The sequence below is a fragment of the Hirundo rustica genome, chromosome 4 (genome assembly GCF_015227805.2).
Source record: "Hirundo rustica isolate bHirRus1 chromosome 4, bHirRus1.pri.v3, whole genome shotgun sequence".
NCBI lineage: Eukaryota > Metazoa > Chordata > Aves > Passeriformes > Hirundinidae > Hirundo > Hirundo rustica.
This window is the reverse complement of record NC_053453.1, coordinates 72,121,318-72,144,331: the sequence shown is the minus strand read 5'-3', so window position 1 is coordinate 72,144,331 and position 23,014 is coordinate 72,121,318. Positions and strand designations below refer to the sequence as shown.

General features: G+C 36.0%; 1 protein-coding gene across 1 annotated transcript in view; it reads right to left on the bottom strand.

Moving 5' to 3' along the window:
• PLCZ1 (phospholipase C zeta 1) overlaps nt 1-23,014 on the bottom strand; it is a 43,935-nt gene that overhangs the window by 8,450 nt on the left and 12,471 nt on the right. The window contains exons 4-8 of the mRNA XM_040062629.1: nt 22,393-22,537; nt 20,416-20,571; nt 13,027-13,254; nt 10,695-10,851; nt 8,832-8,948 (exon numbers count right to left, since the gene is read on the bottom strand). Of these exons, the coding sequence (XP_039918563.1) occupies nt 8,832-8,948; nt 10,695-10,851; nt 13,027-13,254; nt 20,416-20,571; nt 22,393-22,537 (803 nt within the window). The remainder of the gene's footprint in view (nt 1-8,831; nt 8,949-10,694; nt 10,852-13,026; nt 13,255-20,415; nt 20,572-22,392; nt 22,538-23,014) is intronic.

Genomic DNA, 23,014 nt, shown 5'->3' with positions numbered 1-23,014 from the left:
AATTCATATGTAAGATCCTGTTATTTCCCTTAAATTAAGTGATACTCAATAATGAATTTTTTGTGCACAAAAGCAGTGCACTATTTAGAATTGCACCCCATTTTAAGAATTAACCTGTAGAACTTTTTTACATTGCTACATCTGTTTTCCCTTTTCTTTCTGGATTAGACCTTGGAGAATATGAAATGAGAGATCCTTTTTTCTCCATAAACACTGAATTCACATCCTAGTTTCTCTACAGCAGCAAGACCCTGCTAACAAAGTTCTGGTGCATAAGTCAAAACCACAGGATTGTATCTAACCTTGGTTATGGTGCAGAATTCATCACAAAAACATCTCACCCAGAAGATTAAGAAGCTTTAGTTTAGAGTTAGAATACTCAGTGAAAATACATATAAGTTTATAGAAGCAGAAGCAATTTAAAAAGTGTTTGTAAATTTATGTCAGCACACACACTCTTGGAGATTAATCCTCCAGTACCGGTGATTATTGTGAGAGTACACCTGACAGATTTTCCTTCCCTTGGCAGTTCAAAACATTTTTGGTTTGTTGCAGCACCAATAATAATAAAATATCACGCTTCTCATCAACAGGATATTGTAATTCATGAGATAAAGCCAACATTGAAACAGAGCTGTTTAATGACACTTTCCCCTATTCCAGTTTATTGGAGCTTCCAGTCACATTCAAAATAGAAAAGCAGGAGTCAAATCAGCGATGAATTATGACATTATGAACCTATGACATGTGTTAAACAGAGAATGATAAGAAGTCATTTACCTAAAACAGTGGTTAGGTAGGAATGAAAATAAGAGAACTTTAAGCAGTTCAAGTGACTCCTCATAATAATTTATGAAGAGGACCTTATTACATGTTCCTGTGAGATAATATAAATGTATGGAATGAACATTGGACAGAACGCAAAAATCTTTATCGCAAGTGGAAAACACACAAAATTGTTTTCACCGTGAAAATTATTTGTTCCTTCACTGCTTTGATGATCCTTTTAAAACGTTCTGTAGCGAACAACACAAACAGGAATGAAGCAGCTGGTAAAATGGACCTGATATTTACATTACACATGTTTTTTGGTGGGGTTACTTCTGAAGAGCTTGGGGCTGGTTCCACAGTCTCAAAACCAATTAACGTGTGGAATACATGAAGTGCTCCCAGAGTGCATCATCTATTTAATCTGAAAGGAATCCCATCTGTTCTGGCTGAGATTGCTCTGCATCATGAACCAACATGCAGCAAGTAGGAACAACTGGAAACCTTGTCTAGAAAAACCCCAAACAAACAAACAAAAACCCCCAAATAACAAAACACAACATGCACTCCTGCTTTGAACTAAGTGTTAACGTAGATGCAGACATGATTTTCTATTAATATATACAGGGAATTTCTTTTATCTTTAACAACAGAAATCAAACTTCAAAGTGTTCATATTGCCCTTTGCACACCATTGCCTTTTTTTAGCGGGGTAAGTATTTTCTTGGTACGGTTTTGGCAGAGGTTCACAATTTGTTTTTTATGACTCAACATGCCATCCAGAAGCAGCCCCAAATTTGATGTTATATGATGCTTGTCATATTTGAATGCACTGAATCAAGCTGTGCAGCGGATGCTACAAGAGCTGCAGCCCTGAGGGCCCTGGAAGCCTGAACTGCAGATAACCCAGGATCTCTCAGACCCCAGGTGATTCCTAAGCCACGCTTTCAGAATATGTAGGTTTAAAAGTGCAACTGAAATCAGACACATGGAGCAGCCAGCTTCAAATAGCAGCTTCCACATGATGAACCAAATTACATGATTGCACATAATGAGACTATTGCTAAATTTACCGAGCTTTCTAGGCAACTAAGCAGGAAAATCTGATGCAACAAGAGCAACAAGCAAAAGAGAATACTTTATATTTTATCATATTAGGAAAATTACTTTTGCAACACAAGTGAAGGGCAATGTTATTATGGGTTCATATCTTCAAACATCAGCACTGTGCTTTCACTTAATTTGATTTGACCTTAGAAAAAGTTAAAAACACATGGAACAGTAGTTTTCATTTACCTACTGATATCGTTGTATTGCAACTTTTAACATGATTAAGCAAATGTGAGACTTTTTTGTCATATTATCTGAGATGCAAACTTCTACTGAAACTGTTTACAGGGTTCATAGCTGCTTGGGGCCTCCCAGGACACTGCTTTATGGTGCATTGAGGCACAGTTTTTCTTTTTAATCAGGTGCAGTTATAGCACTAACACTTCTTGAGAAATGGCAAGGATCATAAACTAAAAGCTGTGCCTAGCAGCATGAGCTGAGCAACATCTTTCTGCAAACAACCCTGAATTTCAACTCAGTGTCTCGTTTCAGCTTTGTTGAATTCAAGAGCAGAACTGTCAATAACTTCCTTTGTACTGTTGTTTTATGAAACAGTATAAATTTAATGCATGTATGAAGAGAGATTTAAACTGACAGTTTCTTTCGGAAAGAAGCCCAAATGACCTTGCAATGAAACCATCTGAGCAGTAATCTTAATGTATGGTTTTCGTGGGGAAGCGAAGGCATCTGAAGTTTAGCACTGTGTGCATTAAATTTTCTCCTCAGTCCTTTCATTAAGCACCAAAAGCCTTTTAATAGTGACATCAAAACCAAAGCAGCACAGCAAAACTTGGGCTTGAGGAACAACCTGGGCAAAGGAATTCCTCAGTGTGATTCCTGGACCTGAAATGGATTTAATATTCCTAGAACCATGAGGCTAAACACCCTTTAGATCAGGGTATTTAGTATTCAAATCATCTTTCAAAGTACCAGAGCTGCCAAGGCTGTCCCAGTAAGCCCCAGATGTAAATAACTTCATATAGCAAATAGAAGTTAGGAACTAATCTAGCTCCAAAATATGAGCCAATCCATAATACACAGAGAAATACTATTTTTGACCCCAAATCTCTATATCACAAGCAGTTAACTGAAGTCAGTTCCACCACTAATTGCAGAACTAAAGGCATTCTAAATATCCATATACAGCACCTTCCATAAGCACCACCATTAAAGACACAATTGATTTACAGACTAAAAGCAAAAGCTTTTTAAAACCAAAATGAGCACTGTGACTATGATTTGAAGGCAGTGGAGGAAAACTGCACATCTTTTGTCTGTGATCCTGCCTCTCATTAATATTCCCAGCAGGACTTTTAAATTGTAATTTTTTTTATTTTTTTGTTCTTTGCTTCCTGGTTCTATTAGCTGTATCACAACCATGAGGTTTAATGTATTTTTCCATTTAAATGGGAAGATTTTAAAATGGATAAGGACACACTTGTCACCGATTTTTCTTAAAACGAGTCACTTAATTGCATTTTATGCCGTTTAAAAATGCATCCCAAAATGTATGAATTTTCTGCCATTTCAAAAAATATCACATGCAAAAAGCACTCAGTGCCAATGTTCCTATCTCCACTATTTATCTCACTCATTTGAATCTAAAGAGATATAATAGATCACACTTTTATCAGCCTTGTTGCCTTCCTCTCAGCTCTTTCCAATTGTCTGTGCTCTTAAAGTGGGCCACTCACAATGAATGCAACAAAAATCTCTGCCTTAGATATTCAGAATCAGAACTGAATTCCACACAGCCTGGGAAATACTCTTGAAAACAAGACTGCATCCCAATGCTTTGGAATGTCGCCATTGGTTGTGAGATGATCAATGTCATTGGATTTGAGGACACTGCTACAATTCCACATCAGCACTCCAAGCTGGGCATGGGCTGTCTAGGCTTTCTTCTCACATGCAGGTCACAGCTGCACTCAATCCATCACTGCCCAAATTTACAGAAATGTTTCAGAAGCCCAAGGAAGATGGAGTGAGACTATTTACAAGGGCATGACAGGACGAAGGGGAAGGGCTTCAAAGTGAAAGAGAGTAAGAATAGGTGAGACCCCGCACAAACTTTATGAACAATGACTTTGGTCTACCAGAAAAAAAACAAAGAAAAAAAAATTAAAAAAGATATATATATATATACAATGATTGATTCCCTTACACCACCGATCAAGCTTATATGAACAGTATAAATTTTGGCATACAAAGTCTCACCTCTCTTCCTGGCAAAAAAAAAAAAAAAAAAATCAGTCAAACTGTATTTTTTCCTCCCTTAGTAGACTCCAAATTTTATTAAGCTTAATGATAATTTTTTGCTTTAATTTTCACCTGCACATTTTGAAATAGTTGTTTTTATTCTGCAGAAACTTGATTTATTGAAACTCTGCCATAGGAAGAGGGGCTGCTCCTCTGAGAACTGAGTGAATGCATAACTGTGTGACATAACATGCTTAGAATGTGCAGTCTGTCTTTTTTGTATTATCTTTAGGCCAATTTAATACTAATACTCTAAAGATACTGTCATTAGAAAAAATTCAGTCATACGGTTTGTAATTGCTGACATTGCTCCTACTTAATTACAAGAAGTTCTGCTGGAAAAAAAGGTGATTAAGAGTCATCCATTGTCCAAGTATATCTGCAAAGGGTTTGAGTAGGGATCCTCTCTCTTGAGGTTCTCATGGGAAAAGCACCTAAAGCATTTTTTTATAAATTATCAGATCTAAAAATCTAAATTTATTTTTGCTATCTAATTAATGTGTCAGTCTGAACGTTACACTTCAGTGTAAGTCTGAGCATCTTTTGGTTGTCATTTGACCAACTTTACACCTGAAACTTTTCCAAAACAATTTTTAATATTTGTTTAACTTGTGATTCTTGGCAGAAGAGTGAATATTATCAACTTCCTTTTCCTGTTTTAGTCTGAGTCACTGACAGGTTTTAGAATAAGATCAGCAGGACCTTCAGAAACAATTGTGTTCCTGCAATTTTTTCCCCATCTTCCTTTAAAATTTATTAGACTTCACATAAATTATTTACTATTCTATGGGTTGTCTGCAGTGAAGACAGCTGGAAAAACTGATAAAGTGGAATTTCAATGTTTCTCTGCTTTTAGGTGAAATTCCAGTATCTGTTACACACACCAAAAGCTGCCTAAAAAGAAGCAGCCTACAGAGTAGCCCGAGAGCTTTTCCATAAACCTGGAAGTAGACACATTTCTGCAGAAGAAACGTGAAACCTTCCTTCAAAACAACTCCCAGCCTTTGGAGCCATTCCAAAGGAAAGATGAGAGCATTGAGGGAGCTTCATGTGTTGGGTAATATTGTCCCACCTATCTTGTAGATGTCTACACATGAATCAGCTGTATCACTTCACTCTTTGTGAAGATCAAATCAAGGGACAACATTAAAAACTATAAAAAAAAAAAAAAATTAGTCCTCTAGTTTTCACTTTCTAAGGAGGCATTTTAGGACTGTTAAAGGCAGTAAAAGGCAGCAATAATATGGTTATTGACACAGAACCCAAGCAGGGTCAGATTTGAGTCATTTTGATTTGCACAGGTGAGGCATACCAAGGTCAAAATTAGTTGGTTTCTTTTCCCTTGGCTTCTTTGGAGGAACTAGCTAGACACCTCCTTATCACTCCTCTTTTTATGGATTATTTTTTACCATATTTTTTCATATTATTGCACACAAGACTGAGCCACAAAACAGATGGGACAAAATTGCCAAGCTGCACTTCAGTGTCACAGGCCAAAAACTGAAACCTACAGTAAGAAAAAACCCCATCATACAAGTACAACTTTCACAGCAGCGTATAAATATATTTTATATTTATATAAAATATAAATTTTATGCACACTCCAAAAAGCACATGGGGGATCTTCTGAAACAAAATTCTGTACCTGCCACAGTGTGGCTTTCTCCTGTAAATTATGACCTGGTTTTGATCATTCCTGTAGAGTGCTTTGAAACACGTATAACATTTCTTACTGAATGGAAATGACACATTCAAAAGGATATTTAAGTCTTTCTAATTTTATTTTCACTGAGGCTTTCTTTTGTTTCGGATTTTTTGTCGTTTTTCTCAGTCAATATGAAACAACCGATATCAGTATATTTAAATAACTGCCCTGAATTTTCTTTCCCTGCATAAATCTTTTCATTTCATTTTATTTACTAAACAAAAAGGAGACATGGATGCACCAAACCAGTTCTTTCCAGTGCCTCACTGCAGTTGGATGCAGAAGGCATACTAATTTTCACAGACTATGAAAAGTGGGCGTTTTTTCTCCATAAGACTTCTTTTTTCACAAAACCTCCTGTTCTTATGAGTCTCAATTTTCACAGAATGGACAGGCAGTGCACGGTGCTATCCAAAAGCTATTTTGTGGAAACTCTGTACTTTTTACTGAGGTTTTTAACTCGACTTCCCCTGGAAATTAGGTTTACACAATTACATGTCTTGTCCTCAGCCCCAACAAATCTTGAGCCTGTTGGACCGTTTCATCCTGCTTTAGCTGAGTGCCAGCCTGCTCCAAGTTAATATGTTCCAAGCAATTTAGAGAAAATTGCTGGCAGGGTACAGAAGAGAGCCCTGTTTTGGGTCGATCACTAAGGGAAGTGAAGGAATAACTCAGTTCTCACAATCACAAAATGCAGAGGCCTGGCAGGCAGTATTATATGTAGGCTTGAACAAAAACTAATATACTTTCTTTGCCCAGCCAGAAAAGTTATGGATGCTAAAGGGACTTAAAGGCAAGCTTGCAGGTGTAGGGAGGAAAAGGGAGTTAAGAAGGTGGCATAGGAAAAACCTGAGAGTCCTTTGAAGAGTTTTAGGGAAGTGGTAGAAGGGATCTGCACTTCTAGTGCATGGGTTATAAAGTACAAAGGCAGAGTGACAGGAAGGGTGTGTGAATTATGAAGATGTGGGATAGACATAAATAATCAAAAATCTGTGGAAAGACATCAGCAGAATACTCACTGAGATACCCTCACTTTGGGAGTTGCATTGTGAAGAGCAGCTATATTTCTGCCAAACAGTCATCTAAAGCAGATTAGGGAATTAAGAATAGATCTAACATGGCTTGGAAATAATACATGTGGAGAATTGCTTTTAATCAGCCTATTCCCACGTGAAAAATGGAGGGGTTTTAAGTGAAGATGCAAATGAAGTGACCAAGAGGGCAGATCTAACCACTTCCTGCATATTTTTAATTCTTCCAGGAAGGGGCCCGAACCCCCTATGCACCAAAAGTCATATGTTTCGCGTAGTAATGTTTAGAATGACTTCTCATTAAAGTATACTCTGAGTAAACAGTCAGTGTAGTAATTTTAAAAGATTTCAGCCCAGTCTGTGATCCAACAAACGGATATTCTTTGCAGAGATAAATGTGGAGATTTACAGGCTAGAAAGAAAACTAGTAAATTGCAGTATGATAAGACTGGGAGATTAATTAAATTTTAAAATAAGGACCCCTGGTGAGCTCTTCCTCTAAGCATGAAACAAACTTACTAGTTTTTAATTGGTGATATATAGTGTAGATAGCAATGATAGCATACAGAGAGTGCAGTACCCCAGGTAAATAATCCAGACATCACATTAAGTGTAGATGAACCACAAGGACAGAACCTAACCAAACCAATTTCAAACAGTGTGGTAATGAGAAGATACTTGGATAGTCCAGCCCAAGTCCAAATCTGTGCTGCAAATAAGCATTTATAAGGACACAGAAACAAGTAAAATTTTTACTAAGTAGTAATTTTTGCACTCCTTGTGTAGTTATGTAAAACTCTATCCCAATATAACAGCCAGGATGGAGAAGGTAACTTGTCACAGAAGATACATGAGGAGCTGAGAAAGGAAACAAGTGGAAAAGGAAGCCTGGAACAAGGGTGACAGAAACTCCAGGGCCCTACAGGCAGAGTGAAATCTGTGCCTGTCCTTGGATGAGCATGTATTTTAACAGAACAAAGTGATTCCATACCTTTCACCTCTCAAAACCAGGAGCCTACGGCAAAGTGCCCTACTCACCCCACAGTCTCCCTCAGGTGGCTTTGGCAGACTCAAAGAGAGAATATATATGTGGATACAAAAACTATTCTGCTCTATTTTACCTAGGGCTGGAGAAGATGTAGCAGGCAGACACAGAAAAATATTCAGTAACTGAGAATCTTTTAACCTGAAGAACAAACAGATGAAGGCAAAATTGTCTCTAAAGCCATTAAAAAGGACAAAATGCTTACAGGTGAGAGGTTTTCAAAGCCTGCTGGGTACAGAAGTCGTGCCACTCTTATTTTTAACAAATTCAGATAAATAACTTTCCATGAAGAGAAGCAGAAGTTGTGGGTATTTTGTTGCTCAGGAAACTAATATGTTTTGCACTGGAAATTAAGGTGCTAAATGTATGTTGCATCTATATGAAGACTGGAGGCTCCCAGCTGTACCTGGGTGTTGTGCTGACCAGGAATGGTTGAGTGCTTCCTTGTATAGCATATCCTGCTCTGGGAATTTTTTTGGCACTACTATCAATTGTTGTGCTCACCCCTCCTGCACCTGTGCCAAAGTCACAGAGAGCCACTGAAAACCCGCACAGCCTTCAGAAAAAAAATTCCATTGCTGAGTACTGAAAGCTTAAAAATGCTGAATTGTTAGTAGTGTTTTTCTTACTATCCAATTCAAAAAAAGGAAGTTTAGAGTAATTAATAAAATATAATAAATTGAATATCTGGAATAATAAACAGCTATTTAACACAAAGTGATATTTACGATTACTAGGGATAAAAAAACTGATAGGATATGTGGGTTGAAGGAAAATTTTGCATAACAAAAAATTAAAATAATGCCACTGGGGGGAAGTTATGTAACCTACATAACAGCAAAACACTATGGGAAAAAAGAAACTCTTGTGTCTGTAAAACCTAGAATGCAATAGTCTCTGCAAGGATACGTACCCATTTGGCACCCTACATTCCAGAACTCTTGAGGATTATAATTTGAAGACCTCATTCTTGTTCCCTTGGGGTAAATTCTTGTAATAAATCTTGTAGTGTGGGAAATAAACTCTTTAGCTGATAAACAGAAGGATAAAATCTTGGTAAGAAAACCTTCATTATTAAAGAGGTCCTATTTGAATAAATAATAAAAATGCAGTCATTTGATCCAGCAATGTTATTACATAATATAATATCAATGTATTCTATTTTAACATTAGTACATGGACCGCTCTGAGCTATGCTTAAAATCCTATTTTGAAACCTTAATATTTTGTGTGTATTTGAATCTGACAGTATTTCTCTATATAGTGCAGCATTTTGTAAGAAGATCATTAACCAAAAAAAATTCCTTCACTACAATATCCTGTTACTTCACCTTTTTGCAGGGTAAAAATATGATTTCTATACTACGGCCCACTGTGTTCTCATGGGAAACTAAGACATAGAACAGGAAACTGCATAGAAGTTTCCTCATTCTATAATAGCTCAAAATGAAAAAAAAAAAAAAAAAAAAAAAAAAAAAAAGGAAAAAGAAAAATCCTCTCTAGATGATCTTAGCTTATTTGCTGTTTGGAGGTTTACATAAAATTACTAAATAATATTAAGACCAGGGAAGATCACATTTTTAAAAGCCACTTAAATTATTCTTATATAAGTCTCAGAAGATGTTAACTATTCATGTACATTGTTTTTTCCTTCTGCTGGCAGTGTTCCCTCCTTTCTCATATGCAGGCATAGACTACATGGATGTGGGAAGCTTCAGATGACTTCTATCCAAATTATTTGTTTTTAGTAATTAAACAAAAATCTACATTTCCAGGGTCATCTCTCTGATCTATTCCTTTCTTCTCTCATCTCATTTGTTTGTTTGTTTGTTTGGGATTTTTGTTTGGTTGATTTTGGTTTGGATTGTTGTTTGGGGATGGGTTTTTTCGAGGGGGAGGGGAAAGAGGGGTTATAGAAATAATTTTATATTCCCTGGAGTGCTGGAGGAAGGAGAGAGGACTCTCTGTGGATGGCTGGAAAATCCTGCTTTTTGAGGCTGGAAAATCCTAGTTTTTGCTGCCGTTCAGCATCATTCATCTCAGCAGCCACCGAATCACCTCCACAGAGTGGGTGGGTGGCAGCTGGGCTGGCCCCGAGTGAATGGGCATTTGGCAGATCTCATGGTCATCGTCATGCTCGGTGATCTCTGCTCTTAACACTCCTTCAGGGCTCTGGGCAGGCAGCTGGAGTTCAAACAGCAGAGGCTGCACTGCTCTGGCTGCACCAAATGGAGCTGCTCCAACACAGAATGAGCTTGGAATAATCCAGCTTGGCTGGGATGGAGGGTCTAGTCCAGTGGAGCAAACTGCCTGCTCCGGGGTTTATCCATCCCATTAATGAGAACTCTCTTATCTGCAGTTCTCACCAAAGCCAAGGGACTGCCAAGCCAAGTTCTCCAGGGTTCTCAGCCCAGATATTGGGAAGAGGTGGGGGGAGTGAAATTTATTCCACACTTTTGCAAGTGCTGGCTGTAACTCCTCAATTACTTGATGCAGAAAACAATGAAGCAAATGGCAGACATACATTTTGTAGACTGTGTTAATATTTGTTCTTATAAAAATACACGGAATTAAAACAAGGTTGAATTTCAATTTTCCTCACAAAACCAACAGAAATAAAAATATGTTAATGCAAAGGACATTTCTAAAACTGTTAAACAAAGAACCAAATAAAATCAGACAGCAGGTGTTCCATAAAATTTTAACCCTTCTAATGCCTAAGCGGTGAACCACAGCAACAATGTAACTTTTAAATGATTAACTCAAAAGAAATTACCTGAAGTTCTTGCAAGTTTTCGTGCGTGAGTCTCTCCTATCGAATTATTTTCATTGCACTGCTGATGCTGCAGGGAATGGTCAAAGCTCACAAACTTCTGAGATTTGGTATAAATCACAAGGTCTGACAATGCAAGGGCAATCTTTATCTTCTTCACCTAATAATCATCAGATGAATAATGGAATTTAAAAGTCACAACAATGCATATTTCATTATTATTAATATTAATAATTCAGAGAAACAATCATTTTGGATGCATAAAGCATGAGAAAATATGTCACAGTTAATGAATTTAATAAATATGACCTTTAATAGTGAGATTTGATCCACTGAGGGAAATTGAGGTTATTGTGTCCATGTTTACCATAGCCATAATAGGGTGAATGGAGAGATGCTTCCTAGCAGAATGTTATTCTGGGTAGCTTTACAATTTTCCTGCTTCTAAGACTGGTTTGCAAATAACATCATTTTTCATGGCTTTTAACCTTACTTCTTAAAAACATACCTCCAACTTTCTATTTGTAAATACATAAAGTACTAGAAAAGACCAACAAGCATAAACTCATCTATAAAATGCAGAATTATAGGAAAATACTACGCTGTCAAGCAAATTAGTCAAAGGCATATTCCTCTAATCATTGCTCTGAAGTTAAGAAAATTCTTTTATTCTTAAGGTTGAAAGTTCTCCTGCCAAAATCTTAATTTAGTCTTGCTCCATTACCAAAACAAGCAAAGATGGCTGAAATTTTACCAGGGTCTTCTCTCTTGCAGTGAGGCACGACATGACCACTTCATTTTCCTTAGCATGACTTCTGAGCTAATTGGGGGCAGTAGCCAGCAGAGAGCTGCTGATGCTAATCATGTTTACATTCCATTAAAGCTTTTGAAGGCAAATTCTCATCTGACAAAATAAGAGAGATTGCCTGCTCATGGCTCTTAAACTATCAAAGTTCACGCTCATTAATTATTCTGGGGCTATGTCCCATGAGGAGCAATAGGAGTCTACTGCCTGGAAATCCTGAAATTTCTGGATTTCTTGAAATCCTGAAAAATACAACTCTCTGGAGGCTGGCATTGGCACAGGCAAAGCCAGCAGCATCACTGGGGTGTCTTGGCTGTGGATTCAAATGCTCTCCCACTCTCCCATAAAGCAATACAGTGGGACATCGAGACAAATACTCCAACAGAGTGGGACCCTGCAAACAACTTCCTCTTCTGCCTTTGAAACATGAGCAGATACTTTTTGTGTTGCTGTTTAAGGGTATGTGGAGTACATTCTCATCTGTAACGTGGCCCTACAAATATACTTGAAAGCTATTTTCTAGACAGTTGGCCTTTCCTGTTCAAAGAGTATTCCATCCTTCCTCAGAACTTTTTCCTTTCTATGTCTCTGTGTCAGGTGGAATGAGAAAGAAGCAAAAACTTTCAAAACCATCAAATCAGAAAAAAAGAGACACCGCCTCTCAGCAGGAATGCTGGGCTCTGAGGAGCATTGCCAATTTAGCCACATTCAGGTAATCAGAGCATGATGTGCAAAAGTGACTGGATACATCAGGTGCTGCCTGACACCTTAAAAAAGTTGAACAAAGCGGTTTCAACCCTGATGAAGCAACAGATTTTCCATGGTAGTAAATTATACTTGGTTAAAAAAAAAAAAAAAAAAAAAAAAAAAGAAGTTCAATTTGACTTTCAAAAAAGAGATTACACCCAATTTTTACACTTCTTTCAGAAATAGTGCTTAATGTTAAGTCTCTACATGATAAAGGTAAAAATACCTCTTCAATTCCAGGTGCTGAAAAATGTTTCAACATAACCAGGAATATGCACCTAATTTAATGAAATAAATAAAGAACAGAAGAAAATTGGGGAATCTGTCTCAAAAATAGACTGGTAGACTCGGTGAAGACATAGTTAACTTTGTTGTCATCAGGAACTGCTGTAAGTGTTCTCTTTAAATAGTTCCTTGAGGGCCATGGTGCCCACAAAACACTTGGGTAACTTCATCTTAAGTCTGCTTGTGGTACTGAGCACCTGGGACAAGCACAAGGCTTGAAAGAGAAAAATGTCGTTGAAGTTCAAGATGGGAGCGCAGGACGTGGTTGCCTTTTTGTTGGATACTAAAATGTGGTCCAAATCGGGCTTTTCTTATAAGAACAGGAAAATTCTGACACCTTGAGCTTAAACATGTAATTTCCAAATGCACTGATCTTAGTAATTTTAATGTTTCCCTTTAAAATTTAGTCTCTATTTTAAGATAATATTGTCCTTATTTAAAAAAAAAAAATAAAAAAAAATCTATGTGTTCTCCATATTCAATTGAAGCAAAAGTTACCTTCGGGTTTTTTTGAGGCATGAGTGAAGATCTACGTTCTCCTTTTCTTTTGGAGGGACTCCTCGGTTGCCGAAGAGGTAACGTGTCATCTGTGTCTTCATCCTCAGAATCAGAGCCAGAGTCAGACAGTTCCTCTGTCTCACCGTGATATTCATCCTCCATCCTGAGCAGGCTTTCCTCAAGCGTTCCAACTTTTTTATTTTTTATCAGAACTTTGAATTTTAATGCCTGTAGAAAATAGGTTTAACAATAGTAACTAGAGTTATGTGGGTTATCTCTTGGTATTACTTAACCCATCTTCAAAGTTGTTTATTAAATATAATGAATTGAGCTTACAAAATGAAGCAAAACAGATATGAGTGAGGCAGAAGACAAAGCCAAATAAACCAAAGAGAATTTGGGGATCAAAGTACACAACAGAATGTGACTATCTAACCCCATGACAGGAGAAAAGGCTCTTCACCACAGATGTTGAAACTATGAAAAGATAAAAGTAGGAAGTAAGAGCCAAAGTTCATAGCCAGGCAAGACATAGAAGGCATATTTTTTACTATGCCTATGCTTTTATGTATATATACACATTTAAAGACATGTCTGGTATAATTTGGAATGTTTTGATCTATTAATGAGGCTGTAGGAAATTTTTTATTCAATTAGTGCCTGTGTACATATCTGTCGTGTAGCAAATTGAAAGTTTTGCTTATAACTTGTGCTATTTTACAGTAGTTTCTTATGCTGACCTTATCTGGCCAGGAGAACAACATTTTGGTGATTTTGCTTAAGCAGTTTCTCTATTTTTAAATGGACATGAATTAACCTCCATAATATATAATGTAGAGGGGGGAAAAAGATCATTGAATTATATTGATTCTAATAACAAGGCTTTCATCTATCCAACAGAATCCTATGAGTATATATCTCACTTAGATTTATTAAATTGTATTAGCAGTAAAGATGCTATTACGTAGGAGACATTCAACTCTACGTCTGTACGCTGCCAGTGAGTAACAGGACTTACTATCGCTCTTGAATAAAGTCATCCACAAAAATATTCCTTAAATTTCCAACGCTCTAGTGAAAAGGAAGATTACACTACTGGTGGGAGTGTGGCAGGAACACGGAAAAAATAATTTCACAAAAAATGAAAAGTCATTAAAATGCTGTATTTTAAGGTATCCATTAAGAAAATATGAAGCCTTTGGATGATGGAAACATATAAACCCAAACTTTTAAAATGGAAACCAGAGTCATAGGCAAGGATAGACATTCCATTTATTTCCATTGTAAGCTCCATTGCTCATAATCCCCTTATCACTTCAAATCTCATGTTGGTGTTTTGCCAGGGTGCCAGTGGAATGAGACATCCTGTGCCCAATATCTATCAATGCCGTGCTGCTGGAAGGTTTGATTAGTCTCTCTTTACTGGTAACTCAGAATAAGGAAGCCCTTTAACATTTCCTTTATTTCTTACTGATGAACTTTTTTTTTTTTTTTTTTGTGATATTTTAGAAGAGTTTTATTATGATAAAGGCTATTCTTATTTTTAAAGATATCTGAATTTGCCTTTACATATTCACATTCCCCAATATTTAAAAGCAATTCCATTCACTTTTGAGCTTGTATTTTGTTATTCACAGGAAGACTTAATTCTAATAATAAAGAAAAAAGGACTTGGTATACATGGGAAGAAAAAAACTTTCTATGGTTACATTCCTGCCTCCTATATGAAAACTTCTTAAAAAAAAAAAAAAAAAAAAAAAAGACCATAGTGTGTATGTGTAATGATATAAAGATGTGTCATGATGCTTTAAATAAGTCTAAAATTCTGTTTATGAACTGTTAACAAAAGCATAAACGCCTTGAGGTAGGAGAAGTTTGTTATGGGTTTGTTTTGTTTTCTACAAATATAAAATTTTAAAATCATGTCTCTTTTCAGAAACAGTTACAAAAAATACTCCAGGGATATAAAAATTTGCTATTTTTTGGCCAGAAGCAAATTCCAGTAATGGTTACCCCAAATCATTGAAATATAAACTGAAAAAATGACATACCAAGGATTTTGTCTGAACTTCAAACATATTCAAAAAAAGTTATAACAAATATATGCTTAGAGAATCAGTGACTCTGTGAAATCTGAGTTCTTTAATTGGTAATGAGCACTGCTAAACATGTGACACCTTTTTCTTTACATGTCCAAGTCTTCTAAGAGAGATGAAAAACTTTTTAATGAGCTGAAAGTCTGAGCATTCCCTATAACTTCTTTCTAGTTGTATTATGAAAGGAAAAAAAAAAAAAAAAAAAAAAAAAAGTTAAAAATACTTTTGCTGTTTACTTCTATATAAACTGTAAGCATACTAAAAAATTTAAACGTGTAAAACATAATAGGTCTTCCCTAGAGCATAGTAGGACATCAAGGCTGGCATAAGCAAAAGCCTCGAAGTACAATCAACTGGAACAAATATTTACATAATTAAATGAACAAAACTTTTTTTCTTGTACATTCTGGTTAATGTGATGTACAACACAAATTGGCTGAAGTAATGCCAAGTTTCCAAGACAAAAATCACAAGCAGTTTGGATCAGGCAAACCCACTGCAATTCATGTCAAATTCAGTCCCCAGAAATGTAAAGAATAAACCTGGGATTTGAGACTTAAATATTGTAAAAAGAATAGTTCTTTCCTGTTTAAATTTAGCTTGTTCTCCCTTCTCCTTTCCTGACCAGCTTTAGAAGCTTAGTTTGAGGAATATCAAGTCCTGAAAATCTTACTAAACAACAAGGTTAAAATCTCTTCTGAGTTTTACATAATATTCTATTTCAAGAATTATACTGCTGTCTTAAATACTGATACAGGGTGAAGATGCAACACCTCCTGTGAAGTCTCACACAGGGAAAGGTTTTGAGACAATGACAAGATTTGCTAAGTACAACTGTTAAAAATCCCGACACCAGCTATCTTTAACAGTTCAAGAGAATCACACTTAGTGAAGTGTGGATGGATGTCTCTGTAGCAGCCATATAAATCACAGTTATAAAGATAACTTTAAATCAGTACTACCAGCAACGTCTGAGCTCTAGGTAAACAGATATTAGTTATATCAGGAGCAGCATTTTAGCTACTTCATAACAAGTTTGCATACAACACATTTACCCAGTGAAGCACCCCACCCTGAAAATTCCCCTTTTGTGTTGTGCTCTGTAGTAGACTTCAGGTGAGACTGGTGCAAGGCTAAACAGCTGTGCTGTAGCTGAGATGATATTCTACACACTCAACCAAATCTGTGGATGGATTGGAAAGAAATCCAATGGATGATTGCAGAGAAAGATGGTTACAGAATTATTAATAGAGTGTGCTCTGGGCCTTCACGGCACAGATTCCTTACCAAAGGTCAATGTTCCAAGAATATATCTTGCCAAACGAACAACCTGGTTTTATACACCACATTAACCATCGACCTCAAACCTAACTGGGTGATGATATAAAATATAGCAATGTCTTGTATTTAGTTACCTCCTGAAGTTGCTTTGCACTGCAGGGAGGCTATTAACATCAGATAATGACTGCCACAGGTTTACTACATTTCTGGGAAAGCCATGTTCCCTCAAGAAGAGTGCAATGCCTAAAATTAGTGAAGGAATTAGATAAGTCATCTGTAAGTACTCACTACAGCCAGAAATTTTATGAGACAAATACTGATTTTTTTTTTTTTGATGTCATCACCAAGACATACCACACTCTCATCTTTTTCTTCTTATTTTTGTAGATAGATGCCACAGACTGATTGAAAGGCAAAAGAGTGACTCAAAACATTTGACTTGCTAAGAAGCAAAGATATTTCTGATGCAAAGACTTGGTCAAGATATTTGCATATGTGACTCTTTGGTCAAAATAAATAGGAATTATTCTCATAACAGAAGCAACAGAATTAGATATGCTAAAGCAGGCTTGATCTTGATTTTCTCACTGAAAACACGCACTGTGTAGAGAAAGCTCCTTTGTATATTGAGTAGACAAAAGTGAAGAAAAGTGTGAAGAATGAGTCCTGGCTTATAGGGTTAGCTGGTTTTCCCCATAATAGCAGAATTTAAAATGTCCATAGCCCATAAAGTTGGAGTGGAGGCCTTTTATTGATCTTTCTCAAGGAGATCATTAAACAGATCCTACTATTTGGACACCATAGGTTTAACAACCACAAGGAAGCCTTGGCAATTCTGTCCAGAAATGCTTCTGTGGCACCACAATACAGTAATTGATCTTGCAGCTGTGTGGTAAACATTAAAGACAACTTGTAAAATCACAGTAGCAGCCACTCGGCTCTCAGTTAATCACACATCAATATCTCATTCCAACTTTGTGACAGGAAACCTGCAAATAATAAAAAATTCCCAGCTATCTGAAATATATATCCTGTCAGCAGTGTAAGGCAGTTCAATGCACTACAATGCAAAATAATTGAGGAACAAACTTTCATCAAAGCATCATTGTGTTTACATTCTTTTCTGTGTTACACTGGATGCCTACATGTTTCTTCCAATTGCTGTCAAATTTCTTAGAGAAGAAGGACACAGCAGGGTAAGTAAAATCTTACCTCTTCTTGCATCCTGATATTTTCTAAGTTCATCTACAAATTGCTGCATAAGACACTTCATGCCTTCACTTTCTATCAGCACATCCCCAGGAGTGCTGGTGCAACCAGCAGGGATGTCTGGCACCCGTCAGTGATGTCAAATCTAATTTAATGCAGGGCCTGACTCAAAGGACTTGATATTCCAGTGAATATTAGAGGAAGTTCATAAAGTCTCTTTAGAAGCACCATGATGGCCAAGACCAGGAGCAGGGAATTGTATCAGGTCTGTTGGTTTGGGTGGCAAAACCTCTGCTCGGGAAAGAGGTAGAATAGATAGGTGAAGCGTAAGGGCAGCCTCAGTTTCTCATGGGATAAGGGGTGTGTGAAAGAAAGAAACAGGGAAAGAGTCTTCTCTTTCCACCATATGTAGAGGAAGAATTGTGTGTTGAGGTGCTACAGAATACAGGAATTGCAGGGAATTAACAATACCGATATAGTCAGCTGGAAGTGTGACTATATGACTGAGGATAAAAAAATTTAAAAAAAAAAACAAAACCAAAACTTTTTCTGGAAATTTTCTGGGGTTTGTTTTTTCAGATGAAACAAGTGTTGGGAAAAGCAGAGAAAAGTGTCCACATTTATTTTCTGATGTGATTTTCACACAGAATTATAATGGTAGGAGGCATCATTGCAAGGTGGTCCAAGGAACCACCTAAGAGCAGGTTTGCTCCTCATTTTAACCTCCTTCCACATATGCACAATCATCTCAGCTGACAAAGGTATAGTTCAAGATCTACTTAAAGAAGGAAGTAGAAGATTGACCTTACAAGGGAAGAGAAAATAATTTATATGGAAGCCCCCAAAACCTAAAAGGAACCTGTAATTGGCAAATGTTTCTCTGAACTGTTTGGAGAAACTATGTGGTTTCCCAATTCATGTACACACAAGAGAACCATTTAATTCCGATCTTGAAGAACACTGAGGTGGCTTTTTCCCTGTTCTTGCTCATGCTCCATTTTGAAAAAAGTGGAGCAGTAAATTATATAGGTGATAGATGATTTTTTTTCACACTGAGAATCCTTCCCACATAGAACCTTTAAAATTCACCATTTATGGTTCTGTAACATCTCTTTCACAGAGCTTAAGTAAAGCACTCTGAAGACTAAATTCAGAATTTGGCTTTCTCAAATTATAATGAATTTACACAGGCCTTGAAAATGCACAAGGGCCCAAGCTTTAAAAATGTCACTAAACTCCTTTTGAACAAGGACAAGAAGTGCTTCTTCAAAAATATGCCAGCCAAAAGACAAGCTTACTACTGAATTTATAAATTCAATCATAGCTACATATTTCCATTGCTAAGTAAAATCCTACTGATTTTTCTCACATGCTTGATCAGAGTATCTAGGAGAAATGGAGATGATCCTAATTTATGTTCATTCTCAAGACAATAATTTATTAAATTCAAATTTTGTAACCAGCTGAGGACACTGGCATTATTTAGGTAATCCTGACACCATGCACAGATGGGAAATATGCCTCACAATGCTTTAATATCTTAAAAGTTCAGGAGAATTAATCTCACCTGACAGTATTTCCATAATCAGAGAACCCAGCAATACATTTTCAGGCAAAACTCTACAGAGCTGATTCATGAAAACTCCAAGCTATGGAAATATGAATTCCCTATATCAAAGTAACCACATGGTAAAGGATATATATCATAGAAAGTAATATTTTTAAGTATGTGATTTAGTGATTCCATGTTCACTGATTTTGTGCCTCTTTCAGAGGACACATGATCATTGGACATCTACACTGAATCCAGCCGTGCTTTGAGAAGTGTTAAAACAAGCCCTCCTGTTTGAAATAGTTTGTACTGTTTTTCCTAATTGAATAAACAGTTTTCAAGGCTTCAAAATTATGGTGGACACCGTGATGTAAAAAACCATAATGCTCCAATTAAAAAAAAAAAGGTGGAGAATAAATTTATAACAACGTTGTTGTGGAAGTATAAGAGTACGGTAATACTTCAGCGCATCTTCAGGACAGATCACTTCAAAAATATTTTTCCTTGACAAATATTTTGAAAATTACAACTTTTTGTGTGTTGTTCTTCCTCATGTGAGAGTGATTCCTCCCTACATTTTCATTTGTATTTTTTTAGCTACTGTAAAAAAAAAAAAAAAAAAAAAAAAAAGTAAAATATAGCTATCACTAACAATGGTGACAAGCAAAAGTAAGTATTTTATATGTATGCATGAATTTGGGCTACAAGAGATTTGAAAAAAAATTTGTCCTTGAAAGAAAATGACGCGCAAAGACTGGAACAATGGGTATTTATTTGTTTTACTTTGCAATAAAATTTTCAACACCCATCTAATTGCCTTTTCTGACTTCATATCCCAGGGATCTCAGGCCACCCGCTGAGAAACGCTGTCTTAGGGAGAAACACGCTGAGAAAGAAAATGCCTTTGCAGTAGCAGAATGCAAGGAAAAAGATTCATCATCACTGTTACTGACAAAAAGTGTCGATTCAGGTTTCCATTTCAATAACATATTTAAATGTTAAGAATTTCCTTCAATTTAAGCAACAACAACAACAAAAACAACAAAACAGCAGATAAGATATACACCAACATGTGGCATCTTTCCATGTGGCTTTTTTTGTGCTGTTTAAATATTTTTGTTACTACTTGAAGCCTATTTCAGACATCAGATATGATCCATAAATTCAGTTCCAGAGGATTAAAAAAAAAAAAAATTAAGAAGCCCACAATTTTTTCCTTCTCTTTCATAGGGAAAAATAAAAACTTATTACCTCGGGAGAAGGCAGTCGAGTCATATCTACTTCACCACCAATTGGTGAAGAAAGAAGTTTTTCACCTAGAATAGTTTTCAAGCAGTCTGCCATAACTTCCTGCTGTTTAGGGCTGCAGTGGTTCTCCAAAGACAGTACAAGCGGGTAGGCAGATGACTGGAAATATAATTTAAGGATTTTATTATTAATAAATAAAAATATGAATAATTGCCTTTCCAAAATACTTTACAAAAGATTGCGCCTTGGCAATCTGTATTTACCTTCATTTTTAAAGCATTCAGAATATAGATCAGTTGTTTCAGGTTAGTAATACAATTTAAAAAGCTCACATTTGTGGAAAAGAGAAAGCAAAATTGAAGGAGGGAAAAATGAACCTTCAGAAAGTTAAAGCAGAGCTAGACATATGCAGAGGTGTAAAAAGAACTTATTTGTTTTGGTTTTAAAGGGTAAAATCAGATTCTAAAATTAAAATTGACCCCATAAAGCAAGATTAAATATCTTTTGCTATAGTTTATGACAGATTTTTTTAGTACTTTTTTCGTTGATAGTCTCCCCAAAGCTTGTTCAGAAGCTATTGCCTTCACATGAACAAGTTATGCATATTTTTTATTTTTCATAAATCACAAACTTTTTTACGGACAGTCTACACTTTGCTCGTGACAAAACTCAAGTAAGAGTAATTGAATAAAAATTAAAGGTGAAAGGTGAAAATGGGAAATTGAGTAAAAATTAGACAATAACTCAAAAGAAACACATCATTTTAAACACATAAGTAAATCTCATAAGTTGCCAGTAATACTGGTGGCTACCAAAAACTGTCTGAATCAAATCTTTGCTCAGGCAGGACCTAAATTGTCAATAAGAAAAACACCATTTTATGTTTTTCATGTCTTTACATTTGTCCCCTGAGCATTTGCTATTGACTGTTAAGAGAAGCAAAGCTCAGCCTGCATGGACAGCTGGTACCAACCATTATCTATCGAGATTTTATCATCTCGTTGGCACTTGGGCTTGAGAAATTAAGTTTGCATCAGAGTTAAGCACAATATATAGTGTATTAGCAAGAATAAGAGAGTTACATTCAGTGGGTTTTGGAAAAACAGTGGAATAAAAAAATGGTTTTTAAGTTCACTTTTAAAATCAGAGACTAACTAAATTTTATATAGAAAACAGAATAGAAAAAATACAGCTTTGATTAACACTGGGAAGGCTATAAACACATAGGTATAAAAATCCACATAAATTTTATGGTCATGGATATATATTCACACACATAATGCTGGCCTGATTTTAAGATTTATCTTAATTGTCATTCAGCACTTCCTTTGAGCAGGAGTTTTGCCAGAAGTCTATATAAAAGCCTGAGACAGTGCCAAAGACTTTCCAGATTTTAGTGCTTTTCCATAGACAGGCAGAAGGAATATTGCCCTGATGAGTCACCTGACCCAAAAAAATCAGTAGCTGCTAACATTTATCAGGGTGAATATTCAAAATAAAAAGTGAGGAAATGGAAAACAAAGTCTCAAACTCATCTATTATCTAATACTTTTGTCTATTTCATAAATTCACACATAGGACATAGGACAGACTCATAGCAGCAGAAGAATAAATGAAACAAAAAGCTTTAAAATATATATTAGAAAGGAGAAAAACAAGGTCTTCAATTTTTATTCAGTCCTTGTTTAAATGCTCTGAGGTGAGAATTACACGTAACAAGCTGAATAAGATCGCCTGAATCTTTTGCACTAAGTTTGGTTTATATTCATTATCAGGAAAAATTATGATGATTTATTTAAAAAGTTTTAAAAATACATCAAGAACAAATAGCACAATTGCTCTATAATTAATTTTAACAGTGCCCATTGCACAGTCTCTGTTTTTACCCTGGAGAATCTATAAGAGCCGTGTCTTTGGCTTATTTAAAGCCACCATCCCATTCTAACCAATTTATGAATACATGCATATGTCTATACATACCATAAATGCATACTTGTCAATCACCTGAATTACAGAACTAAATGGAATTTTGCTTGTTAAAGTGTGACCATGATACACAATAGGCTCATTGTTGTTTCCATCCCAGCAGTCAATCTCCAGGCAACGACATCCTTTTAAGAGAGCACTTCAGAGGAACAAGAGAAACAATTTTACAGCAAAAAAAAAAAAGATACCATACTTTTTTATACAGGTTGTTGTATTTCTGATTACAAGCACAGTGATCAATTACAGAAAAGCCACCTCATTTTCATCCTAAATGAAAAGAAATCCCACAGAATTATACCTATATAAGACAGACATACTTCTGTTGTTTATTTTAGGTGTGCTATGTAATAAACTTTATCAGAGCGTTAAAGAATATGGAATTACCTGATTTATCTTCCTTAAAAGGCTATAAATGAGGGTCAAAGATTTCAATAAAGGAATTTTGGAATAAAGGAACAAATTGCCACTTAAAATAAAAGAATATTTTAAATGGTCTTTTGTGTTATTATTCCAAACTTGTTTGCAATTTTGAGAACCACTGTATTTGAAAATCCATTGCACTTAGAGAATCTGGTTGCACTTGGTCTTCACATAAGTGAATCCTTCACCCCGACCA